The 16,934-nt window shown below is 41.5% G+C and overlaps 1 protein-coding gene across 2 annotated transcripts in view; it reads left to right on the top strand.

Annotated features, from left to right (window-relative positions):
- Nucleotides 1–8,319: 8,319 nt before the first annotated feature.
- LOC143210892 (dynein regulatory complex subunit 7) overlaps nucleotides 8,320–16,934 on the top strand; it is a 54,451-nt gene continuing 45,836 nt past the window's right edge. Inside the window, exon 1 of one of the 2 annotated variants that reach the window (XM_076428159.1) lies at nucleotides 8,320–10,168. In XM_076428159.1, the coding sequence (XP_076284274.1) occupies nucleotides 10,127–10,168 (42 nt within the window). In that variant the 5' untranslated portion in view covers nucleotides 8,320–10,126. The remainder of the gene's footprint in view (nucleotides 10,169–16,934) is intronic. The other variant, XM_076428160.1, reaches the window with a different exon arrangement.

Genomic DNA, 16,934 nt, shown 5'->3' with positions numbered 1-16,934 from the left:
CGATTTCTATCAATTTTATTGCCATCTGTCGTTTTAACTCTCTTACGTTCCTCGGTGTGAATATTCACCAGTTTACTATTTTTGCGTTCTGTGACACGATTGATTTCTTTATGTGTCGGTTGTAAGATGTATTTCTTTGAAATGTGATATTGTAAATGAAATATAATTTATTAATTATGCTTTCGTTTCGAAGCTCATTCATTTCTTCACATATTTCTTAAGGATGTTCTGGAAGTATATAAAAACGCAACAAAATTTTTGAAAATTTGACAAGATATCATTCTTACTAAATTAATGCAATTACCAAAGTTTGGGTTCGATGCACTGCACCGTTTAAAAATTATAGCAACCTAAAGTTTGCACATTTTAACATGTCTTCTTATGGAGAATTCATAAAATTCCACTTCAAACCCTATTTAAACCTTGAAAAAAACGCAATTAGAAACTCCAAAAAAATATACTCATGAATGACTTTCATTGCCAATATATTGATGGATTTCGAATTTCTTGTACTTTTGTCTCCCATTGTACCTCCAGAACATCCTTAAGGATTGGACCTTCTCAAAGATAGGTCATTCCACTCAAAGAAATCAAGATTACCTTGAAATATTCGAGACACCTTTACCCGTACAAAAAATGTTTGCATCACATTATTTCCCTGTTTATTTCATGCAAGACTATTTTTTCACATTATTACGAACAAATATTCGAGATGATCGAAGTTACTGAAACACATGATGAACGTGCGATGGATAATTAGGGGAATTGTGGTAATGAATTTGGAGGGACGGTGCTCGCTATTTTGTTCTTTCGCGGAGGGATCGAAGAATCGCTCGATTCTCGCGCGACGTTCGTGTCACTCGCTTCATTTACATAACAGTCGTAACGTGCACTCGAATCCGCTCGGCCTTGCACGATCCGCTGGCTCGTTCATTATGGAGAGATCATTCCTCTGTGCACACTCGCGGCGACGGCTATTTAAATCAGTTAGATGTTGCATTCCGCTAATCGTTGGATCCGACCGACCATGTTCTCGCGTGGATCACGCTGATACGCGGATTACTAATAGCTCGAATTGCGAGCTTTTTCTTAGTTTAGACTACGATCATCGCCGATCCTTCGACGACGGTGGCCGGGTCTCTCGCGACCCACGCCTTGCCAAAGTCTGCTATTTAACTCCTTATTACGAATCAGGTTATTTAACACTGGCGCGGTCGTTTGCGAGTCATTTTTAACACCGAACTTTTCATTTTTGATCAGTATAGAAATATTTGTAATCTTGAACATGATCGATGTAAACCAAGTCCTATTTTGGAACCGATTAGACTAGAATTATAAGAAATTTTTTTAAATTCATTAAACTTATTTAATTTTATTAAATTACAGGTTACAATGGAAATAAGAAATTTTATGTAAATGTTATTATGAAAAGGTTTGAGTTTGACTTAATAAGAGATAAAATAATATTTTTGAATCGTAGATTTTTTAATTTTCTAAAAGTCGCGATGTGGAGAAATATTGGAAGATCCACAATTCGTGGATACTTACAAAATTATACATCTATATCTTCGTTCGAAACGTAGTTTAGTACTTTTTCGGACCTGTACAATTATTTTTCTAAACCAACACAAGTACCAGAGATAAACCATACAGAAAGAATAAAATTATTATAAAACTTATTGTACCGTTAGCAACAAAGCTTCGTTAGCTTTCAATTTCCTCGCGTGCGAACGGGGCTTTAGCCTCGAATCCCCGGTATTCCTCCGGCAAATTAATTCCCGCGAGACGAAAAGCGAGTCGCCTCTCAATTTCTAAATTCCGATGCAAACGCGGATAAGTTTCCAAAATCCGAATCCCATGCTCCTCGAATTCCGGAGAAGCTGGATTTCTCGTCGCACCAATAAGAATCTCTGTGCTGCGTTGTTTCTGGTCTGTGCACTGCGCAATGATTTCTTGGTTTGATCCAGTTGATCAAATGTTGATTTTGTCGAACTTATTTCATTGGAAAATCTTACGGAAATACCAATGTGCAATTCTTTTTCCCCGTGTAGCCACGCAGCTTGGCAGAATTGAATTTATCTCGAACAGAGTCTCCAGACTGGTTGGTTTTGCACTAAACATTTGATAAGTAGACTGTGGATTTTATGCATTTATGACGAAAATAGAAACGTACAATTTGAAGCAGTGGACATATTAAAAAGATTTAAGGACACCGGTGTATTAGTATCAGCTTAATATGATAATTAAAAGAAGAAAGAATTTTTTACTTGGTTCCCCTGGCTTGTAATCGATGCAGACAATTTTTATTGTGCATAAAGATCCGCAGTCTATTGATAAGTTATGGATTATTCTAAAGTGACCAAATGTGCACATATATCTAATAAATTTAAATTATAGTTGGATTTATTTCTCTTGGTTCAGGCGCTTTAAAAAAATCAACATTCTACTTTGCATTAAGATTTATATCAATACACATGATTCCGAAAATTTCATAAAAGAACGATTAATGCAGAAGCGAATGGCAGGCATGGAAAAGTGTGAAAATCATTAAATGTTTTAAATTTTTACGGCGAAAAACAATTGCGATTTGCGAAAATAGAAAAAAAGTGGTATAAAAATTTTTACAAAATATGTTTTGCCAAAATATGTAGTTATGACTAGAGACTACAGATCTTTGAATTGAAATATAATTATTTACAGACGTTATTACATTAAACCGAAATTATTACAGACAAAGAAGTACTAATTATTGTAACCGTAAATATAATCGTACGGGAAGGGTATCATTTCAAGTATATCAAAAAGCTGCAACAGAGGTTCGGCAAAGTGATAAAACTGGCAACATATTTGAGTATGAAAACTGTGACCACAAAAGTAAACGAGTGACCAGAAATTAAGCCGCGAACCCGATAAACAGTAGAGATGATAGCGAGCTAGTTCGGGCTGGTACTCCAGAGCGGCGGATTGCGTGGATCGCCTCGAGCTCGGAATTAGAGTACACTTCACGTCCGTAAGACGAGGGGAATCGATGTTTCTCACGTGGACGACCCCGTCGGCCTCGAAACGACTGAAACGTTGAATTCCGTATCGACGCGACGGTCGCGTCTCGTCTTGTCGCGTCGAATCGCGTCGCGCCGTAGCTGGGCAGGATCCCGCGAACCCGCGCCACTTTCCAGCAATTATCGAAGCAACGGAGCCTCTCTCGGCGCGGATCCCACACCGGCTTCAATTTGTAGGCTGGCATTAATTCAATTGCCCCGGCGACAGTTACCAAGGTGGTATACGTGTGGGCGTTTTATCGCCTCGACGGTTATACGCGTCCGACGTCCCTCTGTCTCTCTCGCGCCGCGCCGCGTCTGTGCTCTCGTCGTTGTCCTTCTTCTTCCTCTTGCCCCTCGTATCTCCCCCTTTCTCTCTCTCTGTCTCTCGACTCTTCTCTCTCGCCCCGTATGTCACGCTGTCCCTCTTTCTCCGTTCGCGCCGACACGATAGTCGTTCCGCGTTCCAAAGCTGCGAGGTGCTCTTCGGCCATGGTGATTCAACGGAAAGCGAAAAATCTCGTCGAGCGTTACTTCCCGATCTCCGAACACGTTGCTAGAAATAATTGGACCTGTGACGAGCCTGATCGACGCTCCGGGTCATTTCCGACCCGCCTAGAGATTTTTCGGCGGTCCCTTATAAAACTATTCTCAAAGTCATATGAATATCGGCGTATCAGTGTACATCCTTCTCTTATTTTTGGAGCAAAATAACATTTTTCCAGGTCAAACCATGCTAAACTCACTGAGCATTTTTATTCGGTTATTGGATTGGATGTGGTAGTGGGTCTGTGTTAGTTTTTATAATGTAACATATCGTTAGGAATATTTCTTGGCTACATAAGATTAGCCTGTAGCTTCTTCAGATTTCTTTATATTTTTCTTCATGCAGCTCGCGAATATCCGATTCGCATAAATGTCCGCAGACCAGCTATTACTCGCGACTCGGCTGACACGTCTGACCATTAGTTACCATTTCTACTTGCAGTTAATATTAATGATTTCGAGATCCCAACCGCTGTCCATCGTATGTTGTTATTGTCCATCGTTTAACAGTCTGCGCCGAAATTTCGCGAGACAGCTGGATTTGGCTTTGACAGACAACAATATAAATAGAAATAACTCGAGAGACAACAGAAGCTTGACTCGCTGAGCGACGCGTTACGCAACGAGGTACAAAAGCATCCCTTTATTACCGTCTATAATCGAAAGGCCAAATGAAGGCAGGTGCTACTAGACGATGTAATTGCATGTTAAGAATCCTTGATACTACTCGTTCGATATTAGTCTCATATACAACGTTTAAAATGAAATGTTAGCCTCATATAATTTCTTTCAGAATTGACCCAGATCTATTTTATTTGTCGGTAACTGGCTGAGTAGAGGAATTAAAGATAGTATTTCTTTTTTACTTAATAGTTGAATGACAATTGTGTTTACTAAATGAGATTATTATAATCTTCTTCATTTTTGTATGCTTATTCGGAAGAAAATTTGACGAGGTTAGATAGAAACTAGATTAAAAGTTCCGTAAAATAAAAATAACTGATTTAACAAAATAAAAGTTAAAAATTAAGATGTATCACGCTGAAAGTCCAGCTTTCTTCCATTTTGCATCCTAACCAAATTCGCAACATTTAATTAGAATTTATAATTAAAATTTAAATAAAAGTGTCTTGTAATTTTTTTGTGAGGTCAGTGTCAATACAATAACGCCAAAATTAATTTTTTAAATTTTGTCGAACAATTCCGCCATCCAGAAATGGGAGAATGTATTCAACATTTTATGTAATCTTCCTAGTCGACAAATGGGCGGTTAATTAAAAACAGAAATTTCTGTGTCTCGCAATTCATGCTGGAAAACGTTTCTCGTGCCGAAGGATCGGCAGTCTGGTGACCAACGCGGCAGTGGAAGCTTTAACGGCAGGTGATAAATTAGGGAGCCGGAAAAACAGGGATTTCTGGAAGTCCGGGTCGATGGAGGTTCCCGCGCGAGCTCGACGCAGCCTGTATCCGAAATTGGAACGGCTTATCCCGCGAATCGAACGAGATTTCGTCGTATCGAAATAGAATGTTTGCTTCGCGGGGACGAAGGCAGGGGCCACGGAGCGGAGCCCGGCTGGCAACGGATTCGGGTATCCGCGACGTGACTTCCGACGCGTCATGATCCACGGGCAAAAAGAAACAGGAAAACCTCGGATGAAAACGTGGGCTCGCGCGTTGGAATCCACGCGAGCCCGGCAAACTAGAAATACACTCAAGGGGGTATTCTGGTTTTTCATTTTCAAAAAATCAATTTTTCTTTTTCTCTGTTTTCTTCAAATCGTACGCGTTGCAGAATGTTTGTGCAACGGGATTTGTTCGAATTCGTAAAATAAACGCAGTTACTTGAAGAACTCGCGTTGCCAGATGTTAATAGTTGAGTCTTTATCACTTGATTTACATTATAAGAATAGCAAGGATCTGTCTATCCAAATTTTTAACCATTTTTTAAGTGAAGCACAATTGCTGGGAAGCGAATGAATCTGATCCGTCACGCTCGGAAGTGAAACGCTATACGGGTAAACTCGGAGGAGCCGTTGCACAGTATTTGATCTGTTTTTTTTAACTAATGTACCTGTTGCGACGGCAACCTGAAAGGACACACCTGGAAAGGATGTTTTAGCAAAAAGCACATACGGATCGGCTGCGAACTGACCGATTATATTAGTTTACGACCACCGCACTCTGACAATTTCGATCCTGACAGATGGACAACACGTGCGACAGACCCACCGAAACGACGAGCGGACGTACGCCTATAAATCACGCCATTGACGACCGAAGACAATACGAAAAGGAATTTCCTGACGGTTCCCACTCCTTAACTTAACCCTTTCGATGCACCCACACCCAATTATCAAACGTTACGTTTCCCTACCTAAATCCACCCTTTACCAATCACGAAAAAACCAGGTGACGACGGACAGGATACGACGAGACAGAGATAGAAATCCAGAAAGCGCAATAAAGTGTAATAAACTGTACATACAACCAAGGTGCTCAGTATCACTTGGTGCATACTGAGAGAAGGCAACAACACCCCATCAACTTCTGCCTTCGTATCCAGTACCATCCCCAAAGAAATAAATTTAAATTTATCATCTCAATAATCGTAAATTAAAGATATGAGAACCCTGGAGTATATAGAAATATTTTGGTTCCAAATGTTGCACACATTTTCTCACCAAATCTCACAATTTAGGGGAGTAAGATAAGAAAATGTTTGACCCCTAATGTTTGACACCCTAATGACCAGGCTGTCTATCCGACGTTAACACTGACCGTACCAGGTACAAAATGTATCGGATATGCATACATATGTATATAATCTATGTAGTTTTATAAAAATTACAATACCGAATTTATTTAGATGTTTCACAATTTTTATGATAATCCGTGCTCGAATAAAGAAATTTATTGAATAATTTCTAATGTGGAAGCATCTTTATAATTTCAATTATTAAAAAATAAACAATGTGAAAGCCGTCATTTGACCGATCGCGGTACGATTAGTGTTAAAGAGCGAAAAAAGACGAAAACTCCAATATCCCGAGACGGGTCCACCTATTCAGGAACGATCTGTATAGTCGGACGAAGCGCTCAGGAGCGGATTAGCCGTTGTACCGAGCGACGAAACACCCAAGAACGAGACCGAGGGAACAGGTAGCGATCGCAGCGAGGAATGATAAAGGAATTGCGGCAAGAAGGCGGCGCGGAATTCGATCGTGCGACGGCGGCATTCGTTTTTCAGCGGTGTGCAGGTTCGCGCGACGCGAAACAAGCTCGGAGACGACGCGAGTGTGCTCGTGTTTGTCTCCGCTGACAAATTACGTGGGATCGGGCCGAGCTCGGGTCGAGCGGTTCTCGCCGGGTCTCTCTATCATCGCGGCAAACAGCGATAACTCGATGATGGACGAACACCGCGAGGCTCGACGAGGTCGATACAGACGCATTAGACGCGTATCGCGTCGAGGCCGAGTCGGATAAAAAGGTGGTGGTCCGCGAGATTTCCACGCTCGACGCGAAACCCGACGCCCGCAACCGGCGATAATCTAATCGCGCGGACGTTTACTCGCGCGACCAAGCTGGGAACCAAGCCGAAGGAATCCCGACGTGTCGGTGCCACCAGTGGTGTTAGGCGAATGCTATTCGGAAAGCGAATGAAATAACAACTGCGGATTTATATGCAAAATAAAAATTGGGTACAGGATCTGCGGAGACACTTGTTTCCCTTCTTGATCATCTGAAAACAATATCTTTAAGCTCTTTAAATTTTTTTTGGTACTTTGCATTGCTTTTGCATAATAGCGAATCAGTTTAATTATTTGTTCGTTATCCACGAATAGCAAACCAATTGATTTATTCGTTATTTAAAGTTTGCTGACAAGCAGCGTTACCAAATGGAGGGAATTAATAGAAACACAGTGGAGGAAGTGCTATAGTCAGTACCCGAATGACGTCACGAAAGTACAGTGTAGTCTAACCTAGATAGAGTGATGTCGCGATTGGTTACTGGGCTCGTGCGAGTCGGAGCGCGGTAGTGGGGGTAACTGCTCGAGCGTTGACAGCTCGTGAGCAATAAATTCCTCCATAAATGGTACATGTGATAGCAATGGTTTTTTACGAACATCTTGGAAGACCGAGCGGCGATTATAGCATGTATAGGAAATAGTTGTTCAGAATCATGCAACAACATATTTAAAAATCATCGAAATCCAAGATCAACCACTAAATACCATGTATTGCAAATCGAAGTAACATTCGTTGGTAACGGCGGCGTCGCGGCGAAATGGCGTCGATTTCGAGTCGCGTGGTTTCCGTGCTGTCCTAGAAACGGGTTTAACGAATCGCTGTTCCGGATTCGTTTCCCGGAAGATAATAACGATACGGGTCGAATATCTACGGGGGTGGTAGATATCTTTAGAATAGACCGGCTGACCAATTCCAGGACACTCGGTGGTGCTCTCCCGCCGCGCGTTCTATCGCGGAAAGCGAGCATCTAGGCGACATCAAAGAGACTCGGCCGCGTATTTGCTTAGAAGCCAGAGGATAACAGAGAAACGTCGCTGGCCGGGGCTGCTATCGATGTTTGTTAAACTTCAAAGCTGCCACGACTGACGTCATCGTTGGGATTGTCGTAGGGACAAAGTAAAGGACTATCCCGGGAAAGTGTAACGCAGTGCCGCGCTGCGATTGTAAACCGCTTCTGTTGTTAGTTACCGATCGAGCACTCGCCCCCCCCCCCTCCCCATCCTGCACCTGGAGAACACGAACACGCCCGAAATTTTCCGGAGAGTTCCTCGGCATCACGAACACTCCCCTTGCAATCGCCTCTGCACTCTGCAAACTCGACATTTGAACCGCTTAATGGGAAAACTGTTAATCATTGGATAAAGTTTACATCAATTTTTATTTTTGGCACATGAAATGTATTAATTAGGGGTGGGATCAAGTCAATATGTACTCACGAATCCGAGTCATTTTCAATAACCAAGTTTCATTTCATGGGTTTCGATTACTACTTAAAAGCAATAATGTTTCAATGATTATATTTGAAAAGTATTCATTTTATACAAACTGATATCGAACCTCGGAATGAGTACTTACAAGTTTTGAAAAGATACTTATAAGTACTTCGATGTTGAAAGGAATCGAACCTTGGAAATCAGAACTGCATAGGTTTTAAGCACTTTCTTGATTAAATTCGTAACTATTTAAGAATAATATTTCATTCACAATACTTGGTTTTATCCTATTTCTTTTTTTATCCTGGGACAACATGATTGATTTTAAAGGTAAAAAGGATAATGATTAGAAAAATAAGAGAATTTCCGGTACGATATTCATAAAACTCGAATCTGTTGGATCAAGATTCGAATATATACTTGCAAGTATTATTTCCGTTTACCAAAGTATATTAAAAAAGATTCTAAACTGTCTGGCATAGCTTCGAGTATACTTAGGTGTACTATTCCTGTTTTTCGAAGTATGTACTTATATGTAGAAAGTTCGAATTCGTTCAATCAAAGTTCGAACCTGTTCGCGGAGTACGTGATCCCATCCCTAGTATTAAGTGACAAGCTGAATTTTTTCTGTCCTTGCTTTTGTGAAATACAGTGAAACAATACAGTTTTCCTTTATTAATAGAAGAGGTAATTGATTGCGCTGATTTGTCCCACAAATCGCGTTACTATGCTAGATAATAGATCTAAGGATAATCGAGGTTCTACCGTAATGTTTATGTATTAAAAAGTTTCGTAGATTGTAACTAGGTAAATTTCGTTTAATGTTTGCTCAAACAATTGCGCTACACCACTGAAGTAACTAAAGTATTAACAGCAATAAAACCGAGTAGAATTCAGCATTTAAAATTCAATTCCAACGCGAAGTGTCTCCGCATAAAGTTACGGTCCAAAATTTCCGCCGTAGAACACTCGCTCAAGAAAAGAAAGAAAATCCGGAGCGTCAAAAGTTCCTCAACTTGTCGCGGCAATTATCCGCGGTTAGTCCCTCCAGCTCAGATTCGGTATACAAAGAACAAGAAGTACCGAATTAAGTGCAAAAAAATTCAATTTTCGAGATGGAAAGTCTGTACAGGAAAATCTGTCAAAAAACTCCCGACAGAACTCGCTGAAGAAAGGAGAGAGAAGTCCGATGTTTCTGAACTTATCGGTGCAATAATCCGTGTAACCTCTGCCAGCTCGTGTTCGTTAAATGAAGATCAAAATGTAGCAGATTTAATCGATGAAATTGAGTTTCGGCAGAGAAATATGCCTCGAAAATTCCGAAGACGAGAAAAGTAGTAGCTGGAAAAAGAAAATAGAAAACGAAGGAAATCGAGATGTGGAAAGTTTCTCGAGTGTCGCGCAGTAATTATCCCTAATTAACCCTCCCTCCTCCCCACCTATCTGCTGCTAACTCCGATTCATTGTGCGAAGAGCAAGAAGTGGCGTAGTAAGCGTTGAAAGGGAAAAACAAACGGGTCGGCGAGAAAGTGTCGGGAGAAAGAGACAAGAAAAGGAGAAGAGGGGAAGAAGAAGGAGCGGATGGAACGGAAGGAAGAAAGGAAAAAACGAGAAAAAGAAAAAGTAATAAACCGTGAGTCGATAAAGAGAATCGAGCGATAGGGATCTGTCGAGTGGCCGGGACGGGCCGGGACGGGCCGGAACGGGCCGGTAAGCGCAACAGTGGAATCGTGTATTAAATGCCGGCAAAAAGAGGCGAACGACAAGGGAAATATATCTTGCCGGCCTGTCAGGATACATTTGTCACGTTTGTCCGCTATTTTATCCCATTATTGCGCTCCCTCCCGGTTCCTCCCGTGCGCACGGAGGAAAGATTTAAAGGTAAACACTCGGAAAGTTTCGCTCTCTCATAATTCCGGGTTTCATGGCCCACGGGGCTGGGAGGGGAACGTAAAGGGGTGAGATTTGTTTCACGCGTTCACCTGCCACGGCCACAGATATACAGGGTGTCCGGAAATTTCTTTTGTTTACATCGTTACGTCATTATTAAAATTCACTCTGGTTTCACGGAGTACTCAAAGTGACTATTTCTCATTACTAGACACCGGATGTTTATGCAATTTTCCATTTTTGTAGATGAATTTTAAGAAAGTGGTATAAAATAGAATCTTACTTTCGATGGTAGTAGCGTTTTTATATCTGAAATAAATGAAAATCGTACTATCTTCTGTCATATTTTATCCTAGCAATTTTTCAAAATTTTCAAAAGCCATAATTGCATAAAGATCCGCAGTCTACTCATTACTTTAAGAAACTATCAGAATGTGTCTATCCTTTTTGTCACGCATAGCCAAAGAAATAAACTTGCCGAATAATTCCTCCTGGATGTACCTTTACAATCTCAATAATCGTTTATATAGTAAAAAATAGTTTTTATATTTATTTTATGTTTTTCATAGTTTTTATATTTACAGTAAATTTAAATCGTTTTTGTATAGTAAAATTAAAAAATTTGACACCCGTCATGTTGAAGGGTCCCGTAATTCTGGCGTAAATTATATATTTTAGCGAATTTTAGATACAATCCCATAACTAAAATAGTATTTTTAAAAAGCAATGTAATTGGAGGACGTCAATTCGAGCGGGAATTAGAGAAACAGTATTTAGTATTTTAAATACCTAATATTAATAATGATAATAACTAGGATAGTATTTCGAGACAAAACAATACAATTGGCGGTCCATTCGAGGGAAATTCGAGAAAGAATGATTTCCATTTCACCTTGAAGGACGCGACATTTCTTCCCGACCTAACACTTCGCAGGGTACAAGGTCTTTTGATATTATGTCAGAAATTGGATCGATGAGTGAAAGAGAAAGGGACGGGAAGATATATACGCTATGTAGGATCGGCAGTCACGTGGACCGAGAGTACTGGCGGCGGAATATTACGACTCGGTGACGTCTGTTAGGACAGTTCCGCTTTAAAAAGAATGCTTTAAAAGCCGGAGGGTTTATAACGGGCCGAGGTATATAGCACGGCGTATAGTATAGGGAAGGAAGAACTACATATAGAGGTGTAACGAGCAGAACTCAACTCACGAACTCACTCCCAGTTTTTAGTGGCAACTTGTTGCTCTATGCCCATTCATACGGCTCTAACTCCCATTACGTCACGTCACATCAACTTATAATAATGGTAATAGCGGGACCCGTCTGCGAAACCCGAATTCGAAACACGATTATTCCTGTCCACGGTTCTGGCTAAATGTTTTCCCTCGACAGACAAATTAACCGGCGTGCTTTTTCCCTGTGTAATTCCCCGCGCAACCATTTTCGCTGTTTAAGCTGCAGTTACGCTCACGGCGCTTTCAAAACGATGCACTTTTTATACCGTTCTCGCTCCTTTTTTCACTGTTTTCACATTTTTTCTTTTCTGCTTTCTTCCGTGTAAATTTCTTTCTCGTTCTATTTGTAAAGGGTGATCGGTAATTAACTGGTGGTACAGGGTGTATAAAAAGTAATGGTCATCCGTTTTAGGGATGAATCTACACCTCCGGATCGGTGGACATTTGTAAGAGAATCTTGCCGCAAAATTGTTTATGACAAAGAAGATTGTTGTTAAAGTTGTGTTTTTACATCAACACCTTCTACTCGGTCAGAAGAGAAAAAGTTTGAAAGAAGCTATATGTCGCAAACAAGTAGTTATTGATAATAATATTTTTCGCGGCGCTACGGTTCGATCAAATTCTACACTGAATAGCTATGTTTGTAGGGCATGAAACGTTCCGCTTCGGATTTTGAAACTTATAACGTTCTGGATTCGGGTTTGAATCATACAACATGCCAAGCGCTATTCTATTGGAGGAAAACAGGTGGTGTGTTTCGTCCTAGACCCGCTATAGGAGGACTCATCAGTAAGGCTATCTAGCGGGTCCTGCCTTAGACACAAATGTCTTCAGGAAAGTTATTAATATACTAATTGGTGACAGTTTTAGTACTTGTGAGAAAGTTTCGTTCGACAATTTGTCCATCTAGTGGAGGCTGTCGTAACTAGGCTTTCTTAGTAAATTTTTCGCCATTTTTGTAATAATACAGGAAGGGTAGTAGGAAATAGTTATTGAGATATAAGCTGTTACAGTTTTTGCAAAATTTGATTGTGTGGAGTTATACGTATAAACGTATACGCCAAATGTTTAAAGGGACATTCGTCGATAGGCCCGTACCAAAAAGATCCGACGGAGGAACAGAAGATTCTGAAACATTTGTAAGTACCTATACTTGACATTCGTATTTTATAATGTAGGATTAATATTCTTACGTGTAACAACGAATATATAAAGTATTCTTTCACATTTTGCAACTTCAGATTTATGATTCGCATGGACAAGGAGACAATCACTTTTTTTGGTACGGGCCTATCGACAAATGTCCCCGGCGCGTTCGCCGAATTTTGAAACTCGATTTTCTCGAAAACAAAGCCCCACTTGAAAATATATTGTCCCACATTTTCGACCCATTTCTTACGTAGAATCATTCCCTTTTCGTTCGTACCACCAGTTACCGATCAGCCTGTGTACAGACCGCTTCGAAGTTTCTCGCCGTTTCTTTGGTGCCAGCGGTGGGCGGATCGCGTTCAAAGATAATTAGACGGTTAGTTTGATTTCTTTAAATGAAACAGGATTTTCGAGACGGAGCGCGCTGAGAAATACATTCTACTTATAGCTTGTTGGGATCCAATTATGCTGTTTACGTGTCGTGGCGGCAGTAAATTGCGTCGGCTTACGTAACCGTACATTTTTCATCAATTTCTTTGCCGCGAGATGCGAGGAACCCGACGCCATTCCGTAATCGTTCTCCCTTGACTTCACACTCGACGTGGCGCACGTCCATGAATATGCGCGGCTGTCCGCGGTTTCCAGCGACCATAACCGCCATATATTAAAAGAAGGCGTAGCGTTTACACCGTGCGAACCACGGACGCGTTCCGCGTTCCCAGCACACGCTTCTTTTACGCCGCTGTTGATCCCCGTAAATGAAACATCCACCGAAAATTCCCTCGCTTGTCATCGAAAGTTTGACCCTTTTTCAAAATTTACCAACAGGAGTTCCTTATGAAAAAATATAAGAATATAAACGTGATCATATTTACAAACAGATCACCTTCGAAGATGCAGCTCGAGTATGCTTAACCTCTTAACTGAGGCTGGCTTTCCTTCTGAAACAGATAATTCTTACATGTGTTATACTATCCATATTTTAGCATAATCTACAGTGTGTCTTGATCTAAGAAAAACTCTGCGGTCCGCGCTTTTTCGTAGATCGGATAGTTCTACTATTCTTTTTGTGTGACCTCACCAGAAAGTTTTGTTGAGATCCGATCCTTCCTGGATCTGGGGATAGGTCATACGTGACGCGTTAAAATTCATCAAGTGGGGACTCGGCGTAAATGCCTGGAAGGAAAGCCAACGAAGACAGTCGCGGGCAAACGAGAAACGTTCGCGGCATGTCCGTATCGTGCGTTTAAACGGGCCCGGTCGCCCGGTGGTAAACGCCGCGGTTTAATTTGAATAATAAGCACGGATACGTTAACGACCCCATCGGTCAGGTTCGCGAGAGAGACTTTACGACACGCAACTCTCTTCTCGCCGCACCGCTTTGCACCGCTTTGGTCGTATCCGACGTTTCTCGCGCTTTTCGTCGTTCGAACGCGAACGTCTAATTCCGCGGACTGTAAACGCGTTACGCGCGCCCGTCGTCGCGCCCTGACTTTTACGACGCGAAAATCCCATTCCCGTCGTCTCGGTTCTGCTCCGAAAAAGCCGCCTACCTCCGATCGGAAACGGAAAATGGAAATTCCAGTGGCGACAACGCGTTTATGTTGGCTCGCTAACAAGGAACATCGGTGACGCTTCACGCTCAGCTAGAGTTTACGGAAATATTCGACACAAACTCCCTTTTCCCAACGCTTTATACGGACTGTTTCCGATCTGGCGGTGTAACTGGAACAGGAGTGGATCTCGATGCAAAAATAAGTCGAGGAGGTGGAGTAAAACGTTCTTGTCCGAGGTTGCGTTTTCGGGGAAATTGAATTTGAAGTTTCCGCGTGACGTTGAATAGGAATCGGTTCATAGAGCTGATCATGATCTGCCGATCCTACTTCTTGTAGACGCTAATGTCGAGAGGAAATCGTATTTTAAGATTCGTCAGGCACGCGTGCTGTTGAATAGCAATCGTGTCGTAATTCTGATCGTGATCTGCCGATTCTACTTCTTGTAAACAAATTATTTCACATTGTACCACCCATTTAAAACGGACGAAGGATTGTTTACGAAAATCACCCCCCTGGAAATTAGTTAATTTTTTAAAATTTCTTTCAATAAAGCTAGTTTTGTAGCTTCAGATTCGCTTTTCTTTCATCTAAACTAGACTGTGGATTTTATGCATTTGTGACAAAAATGAGTAGGTGTAATTTCAAGCAGTGAAGTCATTGGAAAAATTGAGAAACGCCGTTGTATTATTTGCAGCCTATTAAATGTATTAAAAAAGAAAGTTATATATTAAAAAAAAAATTTCACTCCAGTTTGTTGCAACATTCAAGTAGAAGATTTTGATTTTGCATAAACATCCGCAGTCTAGTAATAACTGAGAAAATAAAAGGTAAAGTTTTTGAACTTCCCACTTTTACACTGCATTACTTTCAACAATTTTTCCCCTAAAAATACGATCAAACTGCTCAGAAAATGTCTGAATCTCTCAGAATTTGTCGTTCACAACCCACTGTGCGACGTGCGACGATACAAGGTATGAAAAGTCAGATTCTACTTCGGAGCGAACGTAAGAGAACAAAATATAAATACCCCATTGTGACGAGCTATAATATAATACATGTATAGAGATCCTGCGTGTGTCTCTGTCGGACCAGCCGCGGCCTACGCAAGGTTAATCTATGATATGAAAATGCGAGCCCGCGTAAACACGTCCACGGTCTAATTATAACGGTTTAAAGGTTCAACCGTCAGCGTAATAAAGTCGCGAATCGAAGCGGACGATCGACCGGGTTCCTCCACCTCCCGCCCCCGAATCCCCGGTTGCATAATCCGGAAAGGAACGGCGTCGGCGAATCCGGGCTCGAGACCGCCGTTTAATTTCGAGCGTTCTCCATCGTCGCGGAATCACGTCCACTCTTTATGCAGCTTTTGTTAACCGTGCGGAGAGGGCTGGCAAAACGGGGAAGACCGGGGGTGTCGGCCAAATGACTTCCGTAATGCGGCCTTTTACACGCAGCCGCGTATGTTAAGCGGCGCATTAAACTTTTACGATACGAACGAACGTACGAAACGGCCGAAATCATTATTATACCGCGCGGGCTTTCATACTTAAATTTGCCGGACCGCTCTCTCGGACGTCTCGCCCCCGCCTCACCCGCGCGCAGTTTTTCCGCTCGCGGCCACCGCGCCCGGCCCACTCGGATCTCCCGCTGAAATTAAGGTGCTATCACACGTTTCCGGCCGTGTGATAATGCAATGTAATATAGCGCGCCCCCGTGGGAAACCTGTCGCAAGTAGAAAACTGGAAATTCCCCGGGGGAACAAAATGAAAATTTCTGTTTGAACAATTATTTAGTCGAGCTGCCGCGCGCTTCAAATATTACAGTTCCGTTTCTGACGTGTTTTTTTCGGGAGGTCCTACTCTCTGCGCGATGATAATTACAAATTTCTGATTCGCGATTTCGATACCCAACCTACTAACAAAGGCACCATACAAAGTGCAGTCGCGTTTGAATAATTTCCCGTGAAAGCACGGTTTATTGGAAACGGAGAACACAAGCGAAGTCGCTAGCTACTCATTTATATTACGTGCTTTATTGTTCCCCTTTCACGTGCTCGCTCTACCCCCATATATTTCACTAACAATCTTCGCGATACTACAATACTTTATCAAATAGTAGCGCAATCTCTGTATGAGATATGAAAATATGTAGAACGAGAGAAAATGCGGAGGAACTCATTTCCTGGAAGTAAAAAACTAAGCGTTGCGGGTTTAAATAGCAGCTCGCACAAAATTTGTAGGGTTTTCGCGAAATAGAAGCTGGTCTTTACACGCGTATCTCTATGACGCTAGCAGTGTGTGTGAATATTGTTAATCGTACAATAATTTGATGAACCAATCTCGCCGAACATGAGATAGAATATTTTTCACAGAGAGCGTAGGTGTACCTTGGTCGTCAGTGCTTTCAGACTAACTTTCCATAGTGTAAAAAACTTTTTGATTATTTTCCACCGTGTCAGCTTGAATTTTTTAATGGAGAATTTGCATAACTTTTCTATGTTTAATAGGAATTGGAATAAAACTCGACGGGAAATATTTGTCAAAGTACAATATACAA

The sequence above is a fragment of the Lasioglossum baleicum genome, chromosome 7 (genome assembly GCF_051020765.1).
Source record: "Lasioglossum baleicum chromosome 7, iyLasBale1, whole genome shotgun sequence".
Lineage (NCBI taxonomy): Eukaryota > Metazoa > Arthropoda > Insecta > Hymenoptera > Halictidae > Lasioglossum > Lasioglossum baleicum.
This window is presented reverse-complemented; position numbering and strand designations above follow the sequence as displayed.